General features: G+C 43.5%; 1 protein-coding gene across 1 annotated transcript in view; it reads left to right on the top strand.

The window, feature by feature from the left end:
• LOC105938873 (myosin phosphatase Rho-interacting protein) overlaps positions 1-13,864 on the top strand; it is a 41,775-nt gene that overhangs the window by 26,936 nt on the left and 975 nt on the right. Inside the window, exons 12-20 of the mRNA XM_036148737.1 lie at positions 77-166; positions 306-415; positions 2,770-3,247; positions 4,072-4,152; positions 5,667-7,565; positions 8,907-9,054; positions 9,134-9,251; positions 12,088-12,247; positions 12,887-12,988. Coding sequence (XP_036004630.1) covers positions 77-166; positions 306-415; positions 2,770-3,247; positions 4,072-4,152; positions 5,667-7,565; positions 8,907-9,054; positions 9,134-9,251; positions 12,088-12,247; positions 12,887-12,988 — 3,186 coding nt within the window. The remainder of the gene's footprint in view (positions 1-76; positions 167-305; positions 416-2,769; positions 3,248-4,071; positions 4,153-5,666; positions 7,566-8,906; positions 9,055-9,133; positions 9,252-12,087; positions 12,248-12,886; positions 12,989-13,864) is intronic.

Raw genomic sequence — 13,864 nt, 5'->3', positions numbered from 1 at the left:
TTTTCACAGAGCAGAGAAACAAGCAGCGATCCATTTCATTGTCGTTGTTTAAAAAGTTTCTCTCTTTTTGCTCTAGTCTTCGGACCTGGAAGGAGAAATTGACCTGACAAAGTGTTACAGCGTGACCGAATATCAGGTCCAGAGAAACTACGGCTTCCAGATCCACGTAAGACTCAACTCTGGCCGTCTGTAGACAGACGAGTCCGAACCGCGTCTGCAGAGAAAAACCGTCCTCTCTGGATCTGCAGAGAAAAACCGTCCTCTCTGGATCTGCAGAGAAAAACCGTCCTCTCTGGATCTTACAGACCCAGAAGGCCGTCCACACGCTGTCCGCCATGACCGCAGGGATACGCAGGAACTGGATCCAAGCGCTGATGAAGAACGTGCGTCCAGCCGAGGCCCCCGACGTGGCCAAGTGAGCGCTTTTTAAACTCTATTCACATTCTTTTCAAGAATTATACAGCGATGTTCATTTTAATATACATACAAAAACCAGCAAACATGCATAAAAAAGTGTAATGATAACAGAAAATACAGAAATCTATTCACTTTACAGCGAACTACAACAATGCAGCAGTGAGTTGGTTTAGATGAGGTACTCATCCTGAATGTTTAATTAAATGTACTGTTTAATTGTAAAAATGGGAGGGGCTTCCAGTTTTCACCTCAAAAGTAAAAGATGTCTCGCAGTCTGTGTAGCAAAAGCTATTATATTTGAATTATGTTTGGAATTTAAAACATCTGGAGGTATAACTCCAAAGACTGCAGTTAGAGCACAGGGGCCAAATTTAACATTGTATATTTCTGAAACTGTATTGAATATAGACGTCCAATAGGTATTTTGGTACAATAAGTTTCTGAACCTTTTGCCGTTTATCACAGTCTTTATTGCTGAAGGATCCACAGAGAAAACTGTTTGTAAAACTTTCATCACAGAAACAGCCACAGGGTCGGTTCTGCTTAAGGCGGACAGTCTGGTTGAGCTTCCGACATTCTTGTCTGTCTGTTCCTCACTTTTGTAGCTTCTGTCCCAAAACATCTGCCATAAATTCATAGTGAAATTTTGCATTTAAAAAAATGGAAATGTTTAATTTAATCCTGGAAATCTGTCCCTTCATGATCTGCTGCATATCCAGGATCAGATTGCAAAAGTAAAGCAGGAGGGAAACTTTTCCATTTGATGCACTGCAAAAATGGATCTAAAAATAAGTAAAATGTTCTTAAAGTTTGTGTATTTATCCTTGATTTGAGTAGGAAAATGGATTATCTGCCAATGGAATGAGTATTTTGACCCCTAAAATAAGATAATTAGACATCCTGCACTTGAAATAAGATGATGGAGATGAATTCTTCCTATATTAAGCGCAAAAATCTTATTCCATTGGCAAATAGTCTTATTTACCTGCTCAAATCAAGGACAAATACACTAATTTTAAGAACATTTTACTTATTTCTTGTTCTGTTTTTGCAGTGTGTTTCCCTGTTTGAACGTACCTGAATGGCCGTTAGCCGACTCCTGCAGGAACCTATGAGATGGCGATTTAAATGTGTTTAATATGCAACAATTAAACACACAATAGAGTGACCTGAGTGCTTCACAATGCCTCTGTTAGGATAAATTCCACAATAAAAGCAATTAAATAATGTCATAAAAAGCAGCAGCACTGGTCTAACGCTCTGCCTCCCCAGAATTAAACCCCAATGAGAACAGACGAGTCATTTAAATCCATCCTAGGTTCTGGGAGCCACTACAAGCCTTTGGCTCTTAGATCTCAGCGTCCTACGAGGGCCGTGTTCATGTAGAAGTTCAGGTAGGTCAGACGGTGTCGGAGCGTTGAAATATTTAAAAACCATGAGGTAAAATCCTGAAAGCAGATCTAAAAGAAACAGGCAGCAGACGGAGGCTGATTCCACTACAGAGACGCTGAAAACCTGCAGGAGGTCATCATCAGGTGCCGACTTCCTCCAGGATGATCCATGTCACGAACAATGGAGATGGTCTGATTAGGGCTGGACGATGTAGAAAAAAAGCATATCGCTAAAATAGAAATATTTATCAACATCGATAATTATCAACAAATTTAAAACCTATATTTTAAGTGCAGCCCTGGCCACTTTATGCTGCTGATTAGCAACTTATTTTAGATACACACACAAACACTGAATTCAAACTCAACCCTTTATTCAACCAACTTTTTCCCAAGATTGCAAATTTTTAAAAAAGAAAAAGTAACTTGTAGTCTCTGAACTCTTTGAAGGGGGCGGAGCTTGGTTCCTGGGTCTGCGTTGTGATTGGTTGGGAGGATGTAATGATGTAATATTAACCTACATGGCTAAAATGCAAAAGGAAGGAAAATTGTTATTATATTGAACTTTTTATTGCCCCTTTTTTTTTCTATCATAGATATACATCTATAGATCGATATAGATAGCTATTGAATCATCGTCCAGCCCTAGGTCAGACCGCACCGCTGCATCAGGAGCTCTAACTTTAGCTCAGCTACTTCACCATAAGAGCGATTCCTCCAGATCAGGAATTTACTCCAACAGACCTGACCTGCTCAGACCTGCAAGAAGCTTTTAAGGACTTTGTAGAACTCACCAGGGGTTCTTCACCTGGTGGTCGAACTCTCGCCCCAGGTTCTCTGGTTCATGCAAACGTTGAAATGTAGCGTACATCCCAAAGGAGTGGATTTTAGATCAAATCAGTGATTCTTTTTTCTCTAATAAAGCCTTGAGTCTGCCACCTTTTATATCCAATGTTCTCAGATTACCTGGCCACCATAACACCTGCAGCCCACCTGAGGTCATCCCCAAACCAGACGTGACGCAGGACTCCGCCTCCAACAACGTTCCTGCAGTCAGAGAGCATCGCTCCGAGCCCAGCAGCGCCGCGGGCCGACCGGGTCGCTCTGAGGACCGGCTGACGGCGCAGCGACCCGGGACCGGAGCGCCGGGCTCTCTGGAGCTGGGCGATCTGGAGAGACGGAGGAGGCGGGATGAGAGGAGGAGGAGGTACGAGAGCTTGCTGGGCTTCTCTCTGGGGAGAGGGGAGACGCGGAGCCCCGAGGACGGCGCCGCGCAGGCTCTGAGTCCCAAGTCCCAGCGGAAAATGGAGGAGAAGATAGCAGAGTGCTGGAGGCAGGTGGAGAAGACCACGCTGAGACCGGAGAGGACGGTGACGCTGTCAGCGGAGGCCAGGGAGGCTCTGGAGCTGGAGACGCTGCTGCAGGGCTGCAGGGGGGTGGTGAGTGGACTCAGGCGGGCCTCCCTGTAGAAACTGAGCTGTGGTTGATCTCTATTTATTCACTGGAGTGCTGGAAACTAAAGTCACTGGCATCTATCTATCTATCTATCTGTCTGTCTGTCTGTCTGTCTGTCTGTCTGTCTGTCTGTCTGTCTATCTATCTATCTATCTATCTATCTATCTATCTATCTATTTATATATATATATATATATATATATATATATATATATATATATATATATATATATATATATATATATATATATATAATATAGATAGATAGATAGATAGATAGATAGATAGATAGATAGATAGATAGATAGATATGTATAGATAGATAGATAGATATGTGTGTGTATAAATAACATGCAAAATATTTTAGCACATGACTTTCTCAGTACTTGATAGTTTTAAAACATAACATAAACTATATGGCATTTGACATTTTAAAGGTTTTAAGCCTCCCCTGAACATGAGAAAATCCTCGTTATTCAATGCTGTAGCGCATATATTCCCTAGTTACTGGAGGAAAATAGAGAGTACCAATATGGCGGCTGGTGGCTTCACAGCTACATGTATTAGATACGGCCAATCAGCATCCAGTGAATAAATAGAGATCAGTGGGTTGTGTGTGGGTCAGCTTTACGGATCTCCAGAAAGACGTCTCTGAACCTGAGCTGCTGCTTTCTCACAGCCTCTCCACCGTAATAATTAAAGCGTCTAACGTTGGTGAAAGCTTGATCATCTCTGTTATCTGTTTCTGCTGTTCTGTCTGACTCTTCGCTCCTTTTTGCTGAATCTTGTTTTGTTTCTGCTGCTGGAGGTGGACGAGCTGAAGGCCCAGCTGGCAGATTCGGAGCGTCGCCGACTCCACCTGGAAGCTGCAGCATTCAGACACAAGCAGGTCTGTAGATCCCTGCAGCCATGCTCCCTGTTCTGGGGGGATTTCATGTGTCTAAAGTAGCACCTAACTCTGTAGAGGAAAGAAAATGACATGTGGATTACAAATGTTTAGTTAGTAATGGATCACCTGTTGAGGCAGGGCTTCCTAAAACAGCTCTAAGTCTTTTGGGGTCTGATTTAGGGTTCTACCAAAAAGCTAAATTGCGATATATTTCAACCAGAATTACGATTTAATTTTGACTTTTCTCTGCATTAACCACAAGCGACAAAAATGGCCTGTAGAAAAAGATGTTTGTAAACGAGGACTATTTAAAACAAGGAATTAATCAGATTATTAATATTAAAATAGCTTTTAAATGAGTTGGACATCAATCCTTGTTGAACATAGAATGCAACCAACAAACAACAGTATTAAACAGTTCGGCTGCTACTTAATTCTGTGGTGAGATTCCTAATAGTTTCTGGTAAAGTCATACTTAGACATTTAAACAGATTTTTGAGATTGTACCACACAAAATCAGTCAGTAAGCACAACGGTGATCATAGATAAGGCGCTCCATCAATCTTTGAGAATATTTTAAAATATATAAACACCTTTCATATTTCTATTTGGAAGAAAATTTTAGAAATCGTGTTATTTTCCTTCTTCTAAATCATGCTTTGGTTTGTGTTCAATTCAATTTTATTTATATAGCTCTAATTAACACCACGTCATCAAGGCACTTTCCAAAGTTAATTTCCATCAGATCCTCCAGGTTGGTGAGAAAGTTTCCTCTCTAAGGAAACCCAGCAGGTTGCATCAAGTCTCTCCAAGCAGCATTCACTCCTCCTGAAAGAGCGTAGAGCCACAGTGGACAGTCGTCTGCATTGTTGATGGCTTTGCAGCAATCCCTCATACTGAGCATGCATGAAGCGACAGTGGAGAGGAAAACTCCCCTTTAACAGGGAGGAGAACCTCCAGCAGAACCAGAACCAGGCTCAGTGTGAACGCTCATCTGCCTCCACCCACTGGGGCTTAGAGAAGACAGAGCAGAGACACAGAAAGCACAGAAGCTCACATTGACCCAGGAGTACTTTCTATGTTAGAGAAGACAGAGCAGAGACACAGAAAGCACAGAAGCTCACATTGACCCAGGAGTACTTTCTATGGTAGATGGTAATAGAGGATGATCTGCCTCCCCTGATGATGTCACAGCTAACAGAACGCCAGACCAGGTGTACCTTCTATGAAGAGAAAAATGACAGAGAACAAAAAGTTAAAAAGTGAAATAACAACAAGTAATGCAGATGTGTTGATCTATCTTATAGAATCCCGGTAAAATACAGACGTTTGTCACTTTAATGTGAACTGATGTAGAAAGATTAAAGGATGTGAAAAATTTACATCCGGATTGAATGAAAGTTTGTGCGGCTGAACTTTGATTCTGCTGCAGATTAGTGTTAACAGACCTGCATTAAGTGCAGCACTGGTCACCGTGTAGCATCTCAGTTTTTATTTTTGCTTTTCTCCCGCAGGACCGTCTTTTTTTCCCAGCCGACGGGAAAGCATCGCCGCAGACAGACCTAAAGGTTGCAGACGGATTGTTCAGAGAGGATCAGCAGAAGGATTCTCACCCTAAACCCCCATCAGAGCCACAGCTGTCCGGCATCTGGATGTCTGACTCTGGAGGCTTTTCACCAGAGTCAGTTTTAGTTGCAGCTGCATCCGACGGGCAGCGTGAAGCATCTCACGTTGATGGGCGAGATTTACGAGCGAGCTGTGATTCCCGCCTCCAGAACCGGCTGTCTGTGGTGCAAAACGAGCCCGAAGGCAGAAATGACTCCTCTGAGAACCACGCGGCCGCGGATCCGTCCGCCATGCAGAGGCTTTCCGGAGAGGTGGAGCAGCTCGCCAGTCAGAACCGAGCTCTGAACCAACGCAACCAGGAGATGGTGAACCAGCTGACCGAGGCCGACAGAGAGATAGAGAGGCTGAAAGCCGAACTGGGCAGCAGATACGGCGAGCCCCGTCACCCTGCTGAGGCGGAGCGACAGGGAAAGGCGACGCTGGAAGACCTGGAGAGGCGGCTGGGGCTGAGGAGCCAGGAGCTCCTGGAGGCTCAGGCGCAGATCTCCTCCCTGGAGGAAAGTCTCAGAGAGACGGAGGCGCTTCTGCAGCTCAAAGACGAGAAAGGCGGATCAGAAGACGAGAGAAAGGCAGAACTGCTTCAGCGCCTGGATGCCACCGAGGCCCGGCTGACGGAGCTGCAGCGGACCTGCCGGCAGCTGGAGCAGCAGAACGCGGAGCTGAAGGAAACACGAGAACGGAGCCTGCAGAGAGAGGCAGACGTCCGGAGGCCGGCGGAGGAGAAAGCAGCAGGAAGGGTTCCTGCTGAAGAGAAGGTCCAGCAGGCGATAGAAGGAGCGGCAACAAGGCTGCGAGCTCTGAGGAAACTCCTGGAGCTCGTCGAGCGTTTGGACCTGACTGCAGAAGGCGAGGAAGAGGAGGAGAGCGTCGAAGTGGCGAACCAGCTGAGGTGGGAGGAAAGGTTTTGGAAATCTCTCCTGAACACGATGAAGAACGATGCGTGGGAGCTGAAGGAGCCGCTGGGAGAGCGTCTCTGCGAGGTGGTGGAGGATCTGATGCTGGAGAATCAGATGGTGCTGGCAGGACACGAGCTGCTCCTTCATCCCGAGGATGAATGTGGGAGCGACGCTACGAAGGAGACGAACGTCACCTCGATGCCTGAAAGTGGCTCAGACAACAGAAGAGAGGAAAACGGTGGATTTGCTGCTGAAGATCAGCTGAGGAACCTGAAAGCTCTCACACAGACCAAAATATCTTCCCTAAACCTGCTGGCCTCTTCCTCCTCCTCCTCCTCCTCCTCCTCCTCCTCCTCCTCCTCTGCTCTACGCAGACTGCAGCCCACCGCAGACAGACTCCATAGCTTTTACTCTTCCCACGTCTCCCTCTTTCACTCTGCGGCCACTGCAGCGTTCTGCTGCTGCCTGGTGAGCCGGCTCCGGTCCAAACACCAGAGACGGACCTGTCCCTCCTGTGTCGGCCTCAGCGAGGAGAACGAAGCGCTGAAAACGAGGCTGTCGGCTTCAGGCGGCGCCAAGAGGAGCTCAGGTTGTCAGACCGATGGAAGATCCCAGCAGAGCGCAGGAGGAGATGACGCGGAGCGAGCGCTCCACACGGAGGAGGTGATGGAGAACGAAAGTCCTCCGACCGGAGAGCAGAAGAGCTCTGATGAAGGTTCAGACGGAAGTGAGGAGGAAGAGTCCGACGTGCAGCATATCTCCGCTCTGAGAGCAAAAGTGGAGGAGCTGGAGGAGCAGCTGCGTGTTTCAGAGGACAAGCTGAAGGAGGAGTTTGCCGAGACGACGAGACGCGTGCAGGAGCAGCACGAGGAGGAGATAGCAAAGCTGAAGGTAGGTGGCGCTCTGCTGGAGGTCAAACCGCCGCTACGTTAAGCCGCTTCCTGCTCCTGGATCAGGTGGAGACCACTGAGCTATATTATACACTGGAGTGCTAATAGCCGCTGTTAGAACGAGTCGCTGTGAAGCCACCAGCCGCCATATTGGTACTCCCTATTTCCCCCCAGTAACTAAGGAATATGTGCGCTACAGCATCGAATAACGAGGATTTTCTCATGTTCAGGGGGGGCTTAAGACTTTTAAAATGTCAAATGCCATATACATTTATGTTATGTACTAAAACTATCACCTAATGAGAAAGTCATGTGCTGAAATATTTTGCATTTTATTCCTTTAAATATATATATTTAACATTTATAAATGTATAAATAACAATATACAAAAACATATATTTACATATGTGTATACATATATACATATATACATACTTATATATACATATATATATTTAATATGAATAACATGTAAAATATTTCAGCACCTAATATCCTAGTAGTTGATAGTGTTAGTACATCCACTGACTGTAGAATTACCTGTGAAACGTTTTCACACAGCCAGAAAACTGCTTGTTATTGCAACCAAATCCTGTGGGATTCTGTGAGAGTAGGGAGTAGCAAGATGGCGGCCAGTGACTTCAGTTTTTCGGCAAAATCAGCACTCCAGTGTATAATATAGCTCAGTGGTGGAGACGCTCTGCTGCAGGAAAGGCCGCTGCCAGCAGCTCTCTGTTCTCCAGAGAGCTGATCAGAGGTCTGTGGCCAGTTTATTTTTTTTTGAGCAGGTTTAGACAATTCTGATTTGTTTTTAAGATCTATAATATAAAAAGACAAAAACCCAGAGTTGAATATCTTTCTCTGGGCCTTTAATTATCCACGTTAGAAGCAGACAGCTGTTAATTTAAACCAGAGTTTTACTATTTTGAAACAAAGACCAAGTCCACTGGGCTTAGCCTCTCAGCCCTGAGATCCTCACAACAACAAGGTTTCCAGGTTCAGCAGGTTCCCATTACAGCCGTAAGCTCAAAATGCAACTTTATTTGTAGCATGTTTCATTAACAGGACAATTCAAAGTGCTGTACATGAACAAAGAGGTAAAAACATTTACTGTCCTCTTTTCAGCCTTCCTGTTTTCACCACAAACCTCCTGCTCTAAGGAGGAGTTACAGACACGTCAGAGTGTGCATTTTCACTTTAAATCCATCTCTCTGCTTCCTCCGGGTTAATTTTTTGAAAACGCCTCACTTGGAGAGCGCCAACTTTGTTCGCTTAGTCAGCATTTCCACACTGAAGAGGGTTGCTGTTACTGCAGCCTGATAGTTCTTGTGTTTGTTTCCAGGCCACATGTGAGCGCGGCCTCGTCGCCGTCGAGGACTGTCATCTGAGGGTGGTGGAGGAGCTCCAGCGTCTGCACCAGCAGGAGGTGGAGCGCCTCCTGGTGGAGAGAGAGAGGCTGCTGGAGGAGGAGAGCGCTGCCACCGCCACCGGTGAGTTCCCTTCACGCTTGAATCTGAAAATCTGAGTCCGATCTAAAGGACCTTTCCTCCTCTCTCCGTCCGGCGTCAGCCATCGAAGCCATCAAGAACGCACACCGAGCGGAGCTGCAGAGGGAGGTCCAGAGGAGGAGTCGGTCTGAGAACTTCAAGGGGAACGCACAGCTGGAGGAGATCCACCGGCAGCACAGGTAGCTGAAGCCTCAGAGGGCTGCTTTAGAGACAGAAGGGACTGAAAATAAACAGCTGATAAATCCACAGTCACCCACAGATGGAGCAACAACACAGAGTTGGGAAGCAATGAGCAAATTAATCTGCGGTCAGATCTCACAGACAATAAGTTGGACAGGAACCCCAGAATTAAGGGCCAATATGGCTTAAAGGTACATAGCCACGTTATATGCTTATAAAAAAGACCAAAAACTGTTTGATATGATACAAACCCACATCCTGATGATGTGTTGATGGTCCTTTTTGTGGATAAATAGCCTCAGCACCGGGTGTCATAAACAGATATTAATAGACATGGCGCCATCTAGTGACAGTATTGCAGAACTATCATAATGCCCGTTTGCCTAATTAATAAATCAAAATTAAATAATGGTGGACAGAGCCTGACTCTCTGCAACGCCTCGCAGTAAAGCAGCAGCTCGCCGTGATGAAGACCAACCGTTATTAATTAAATAAAACGATCTACAGCAACTTTTAGAGCCTCATATCAGAAAATTCACTAACGTCAGTCAACTCTGCATCACATCTGAGCCTCGGCAGTTTTAGCGTCTGCTTCAGTGAACACCAATGTTCGATTGATCAAACGATCAATGTGTGCTTCTGTGCTTTTTTGTTTCTCTTGTTGTGTCTCTGTTCTGTCTTCTGTAACCCCAGTCGGTCGAGGCAGATGACCGTTCATACTGAGCCCGGTTCTGCCGGAGGTTTTCCTTCCCGTTAATGGGGAGTTTTCCTCTCCACTGTCGCTTCATGCTTGCTCAGTATGAGGGATTGCAGCAAAGCCATGGACAATGCAGATGACTCTTCCTGTGGCTCTACGTTTCTCCAGGAATGAATGCTGCTTGTCGGGACTTTGATGCAATCAACTGGTTTCCTTATATAGAACATTTTTGACCAATCTGTATAATCTGACCCAATCTGTATAATATGATTGAACTTGATTTTGTAAAGTGCCTTGAGATGACGTGTTTCATGATTTGGCGCTATATAAATAAAATTGAATTGAAATAAATTGAATTGAATTGAATTGAAACTGGATTCCCAGAGACATTCCAGACTTTTCCCTCTTGGAATCACAGATTTTTTTGTGTTTTTTTCCACTGGAACTTGGACCTTTCTTCATTGTTTTCGCTGGGAGATGCTAATCTGCGTTAGCCTCTTCCTTGTTTTATTCCCTTCTGTGCATGCGCAGTGCTGTACTTCCATTGTTAGTATAAATAAAAATGAAAGGCTTCATTTACTAACAAACTGAGCAAAAACAAAGCATAAAACACAAAAATAACAACTAATACACCAGCAGGACGTGATAATCTTTCATAAAAACTTGCAACCAGATTGGCTACTGACGTATAAATAAAGTCAAATAACGTGGCTGTGAACCTTTAAAAAGAAAATCTATGATCTTATCATACCAAATCCGATTTATAATTTTTTTTTGTCCGCCTTTCATTTTGTAGAAACAAACTTCAGAAGTGATTTTAAAAAGCTTTTTAAAAAAATGGTGATTCTTTCCAATCATTTTGCCTGAGAGTTGACCTAAATTCAGAGCGCAACTAAATACAACTTTAGACTTAGACAACTTTATTTTCATTTTGTATGTACAGAAATTTCGTTGCATACAGCATACAACAGTGTAATGGGATTGCAGGTGGAATAAAGCAGCATTTCAATATCAAGTGCAGCAGTGATCAGTTGTAACAATGCAGGAGAAAAACAGTGTGGAAGAACAGTATACAGAAGAATGTTCAACCATTGTTTATGTGCAAAAATAATAGTGCAAAAAGACACAATGGATAATGAAGATCAACAATGTTTGTAATACTACATAATAATGTAGCTGGGAAACGTGCTTAGAAATCAAGATGGCAACAATAAGAAAAATAACACAAAAGGTCTTCTGCCAGTGGTTTTACACAATGAGCTAGTTTGAGTTTATATCTAAGAAAAAGCTTCACTTCACTCGTGTAACTTCATACCCATAAAAATAAATTAATAAATGAAGTGGCTCATCTTTACAGTATTTCAGCAATATATTTTTCTAAACATATATACAACAACTTTTACCGAAACAATTTCTCCTTTCAGAACTGGCATAGTGCAAAGTTACATGGAGGTCCAATGGGTGCGTTGGCTAAATAAATAAAAAAAATATTTTCCAAAACGTAATTTTTGATAAATTGCAAATTCAAATGATTCGATAAATCTATTTTATTCACATAAGTTTGCACTTTTCAGTAACAAGACCAGTCAGTGTTGTACATGAAGAGAAAAACATTATTGAGGGAAATATTACATAGGAAAATAAAAACATTACATTAAAAAAGAAACAAGTCCTTGCCTAGACTTCTTTAGTTTCACTGGAACAAGCTTCATCGTTAACATTTAATGCTTAATTGTTTCTATTAATACATTAACAAAATCCTTTAAACTACAACTTTAGGTCTCTGAGCTGAACTTTCTGAAACTACAGCTAAAATCGGAGGCAGCAGAGTGAAGGAAAAACTAGAAATATTATCTATAATCTTTCAGACAAGAAGAGAAGCGTCACCGAGCTGAGAACCTTTAACTTAACCGTAACTTTTCTTTAGCCAGTCAAAGGGAGCTGGAGGCCAGAGAAAAGCACGACTGTGGTTAAAATCGTTCAGAAAAACGCAGAGATTATTATCTATTAAGTAAAATAACTCCTATCATTATTATTATTATGTGTAATTTTAAGGAACATTCTTCTTTAAGCAGTGAACTTGTGTCTCAGCCTCTGATCTGGCGCTGAAATCCTCTCCATGGTGTCTGTGTTCACAGGGAGGAGCTGGCCTCCTTCCAGCGGGAGCTGGACGTTCTGTCCCAGCAGTTCTCCCTCAAGTGTCTGGAGAACGGCCATCTGGTCCAGGCTCTGGACGCCGAGAGGAAGGCCTTGTGTCAGTGTCAGCAGGAGAACCAGGACCTGAGGAGCAGGAACCAGGTGAGGCTGTTTTCCATAAGTCCAGTTTTACAAGACCCTTTTTTAACCGAGCCGAGAACGGTCTAAGCTCGGTAACTGAGATAACTATCGAGTATAAAATGGAACGCAAACCGTGCCAGACACAACCGAACTGTGCTAAACCTAGACCAGTTTAATGGGTGAGCTCGGTCCGGTTCATCAGAGCCTCGGTTCACTGATAACAAAGAGCGCATGAGAAGACCGCGTTATCTCGTCAGACATTCATAAAAATACCAGCTTCCCTACCGTGACGCACGGTTTCCAGTGATGATTCTGCTTAGCAGCGATGAACCTCAGCGTCTGTCGTTGTTTCCTGCGTCTGTAAATCCTGATTAGACGTTTGTTTGTCTTATCCACGTCCCAAAAGCCGACTCTGTCAAGTAAATTCACCTGCCCATTTTATGCTGTAAACACGTACGTTTTGGAGCTTTAGTTTCATGAAGCTGAGGCATTTTTAAATCGATAAATTCGCTTTCTGGTCAGAAAATACACAAAAAAGAAGGTGAACCCTTAGAGCACAATTAGAAAACTCCATGTTCCTGTTAAGGACCTTTTTATTTGCATGTTTGGAAGAGTGAAGTAAATAAGAATGAGCTGAATTCTTGTTTTTTCCCTGTCCAGGAGCTGAGCGGCCACCTGGCGGCAGAGATGACCAGACTGTGTTCTCTGGCCAAGCAGGACCAGCTGCCTCTGGGTCAGAGGATGGACGTGTACGAGATGGCGGTGAGCAGTTATATGTGTAGTTATGAGTGAAATTACTGAAGGTGGAGAGATGATGAGAGACATTTTTAAGATAAACCTCCCAAATCATGCAGAGTCCTTTCCAAAAGTCTCCGTCTCCTTGAGCTTTACCAGCCGCTTCACTTCAGTAAACCTAATTAGTAAATATTGTCTTCCTGTGTGTAATTTAACCCGAGCCTAAGGCTACATTCACACTGCGACATGATCCCGATCTCTTCACCACCCGATTTGTGCCACTTGCATATGTGCTGCTAATTCAGACACTTATCAGATGTTTTTATATCTGCTGTCTGAACAATCATGATGAATTTTATCCGTCTTTCTTTTTTTCTTTTCTTTCCTTTTTTTCTTTTTTTCTCTTTTTCTTTTTTTTCTTTTTTTTTCTTTTTTTCATTTTTCTTTTTTTTCTGTGACGTCTCCTTTTTTCCCCTTTTTTTCCTTTTTTTTCTTTTCTTTCCTTTTTTTCTCTTCTTTTTTTTCTTTTTTTTTCTTTTTTTCTTCTTTCTTTTTTCCTGTGACGTCTCCTTTTTTCCCCTTTTTTTTTCTTTTTTTTCCTTTTTTTTCTCTTTTTTTCTTTTCTTTCCTGTTTTTCTTTTTTTCTGTGACGTCTCCTTATCTGCGCATGTGGGCCGCTATCCATTCAGACAGCAGAATGATGGCGGTCACATTTAATGGTAATACCTCGAAACAAAACAAAAATCCGATTTCAGCTAAAAAATCGGAATAGGGCATCAAGACCTGCGGCGTGAACGTAGCCTTAATGCTGCCTTTCTGTTTATCAGAAGTTTGTTTGGGAACGACCATCATGACGAAGGCCAGGGCTGGTCAGGCAGAACATTGTGGAGATGTTTAAAGCAG

The sequence above is a fragment of the Fundulus heteroclitus genome, chromosome 16 (genome assembly GCF_011125445.2).
Source record: "Fundulus heteroclitus isolate FHET01 chromosome 16, MU-UCD_Fhet_4.1, whole genome shotgun sequence".
Classification (NCBI taxonomy): domain Eukaryota; kingdom Metazoa; phylum Chordata; class Actinopteri; order Cyprinodontiformes; family Fundulidae; genus Fundulus; species Fundulus heteroclitus.
Note: the sequence above shows the minus strand (reverse complement) of the source record. Positions and strands in the feature narration are given on the sequence as shown.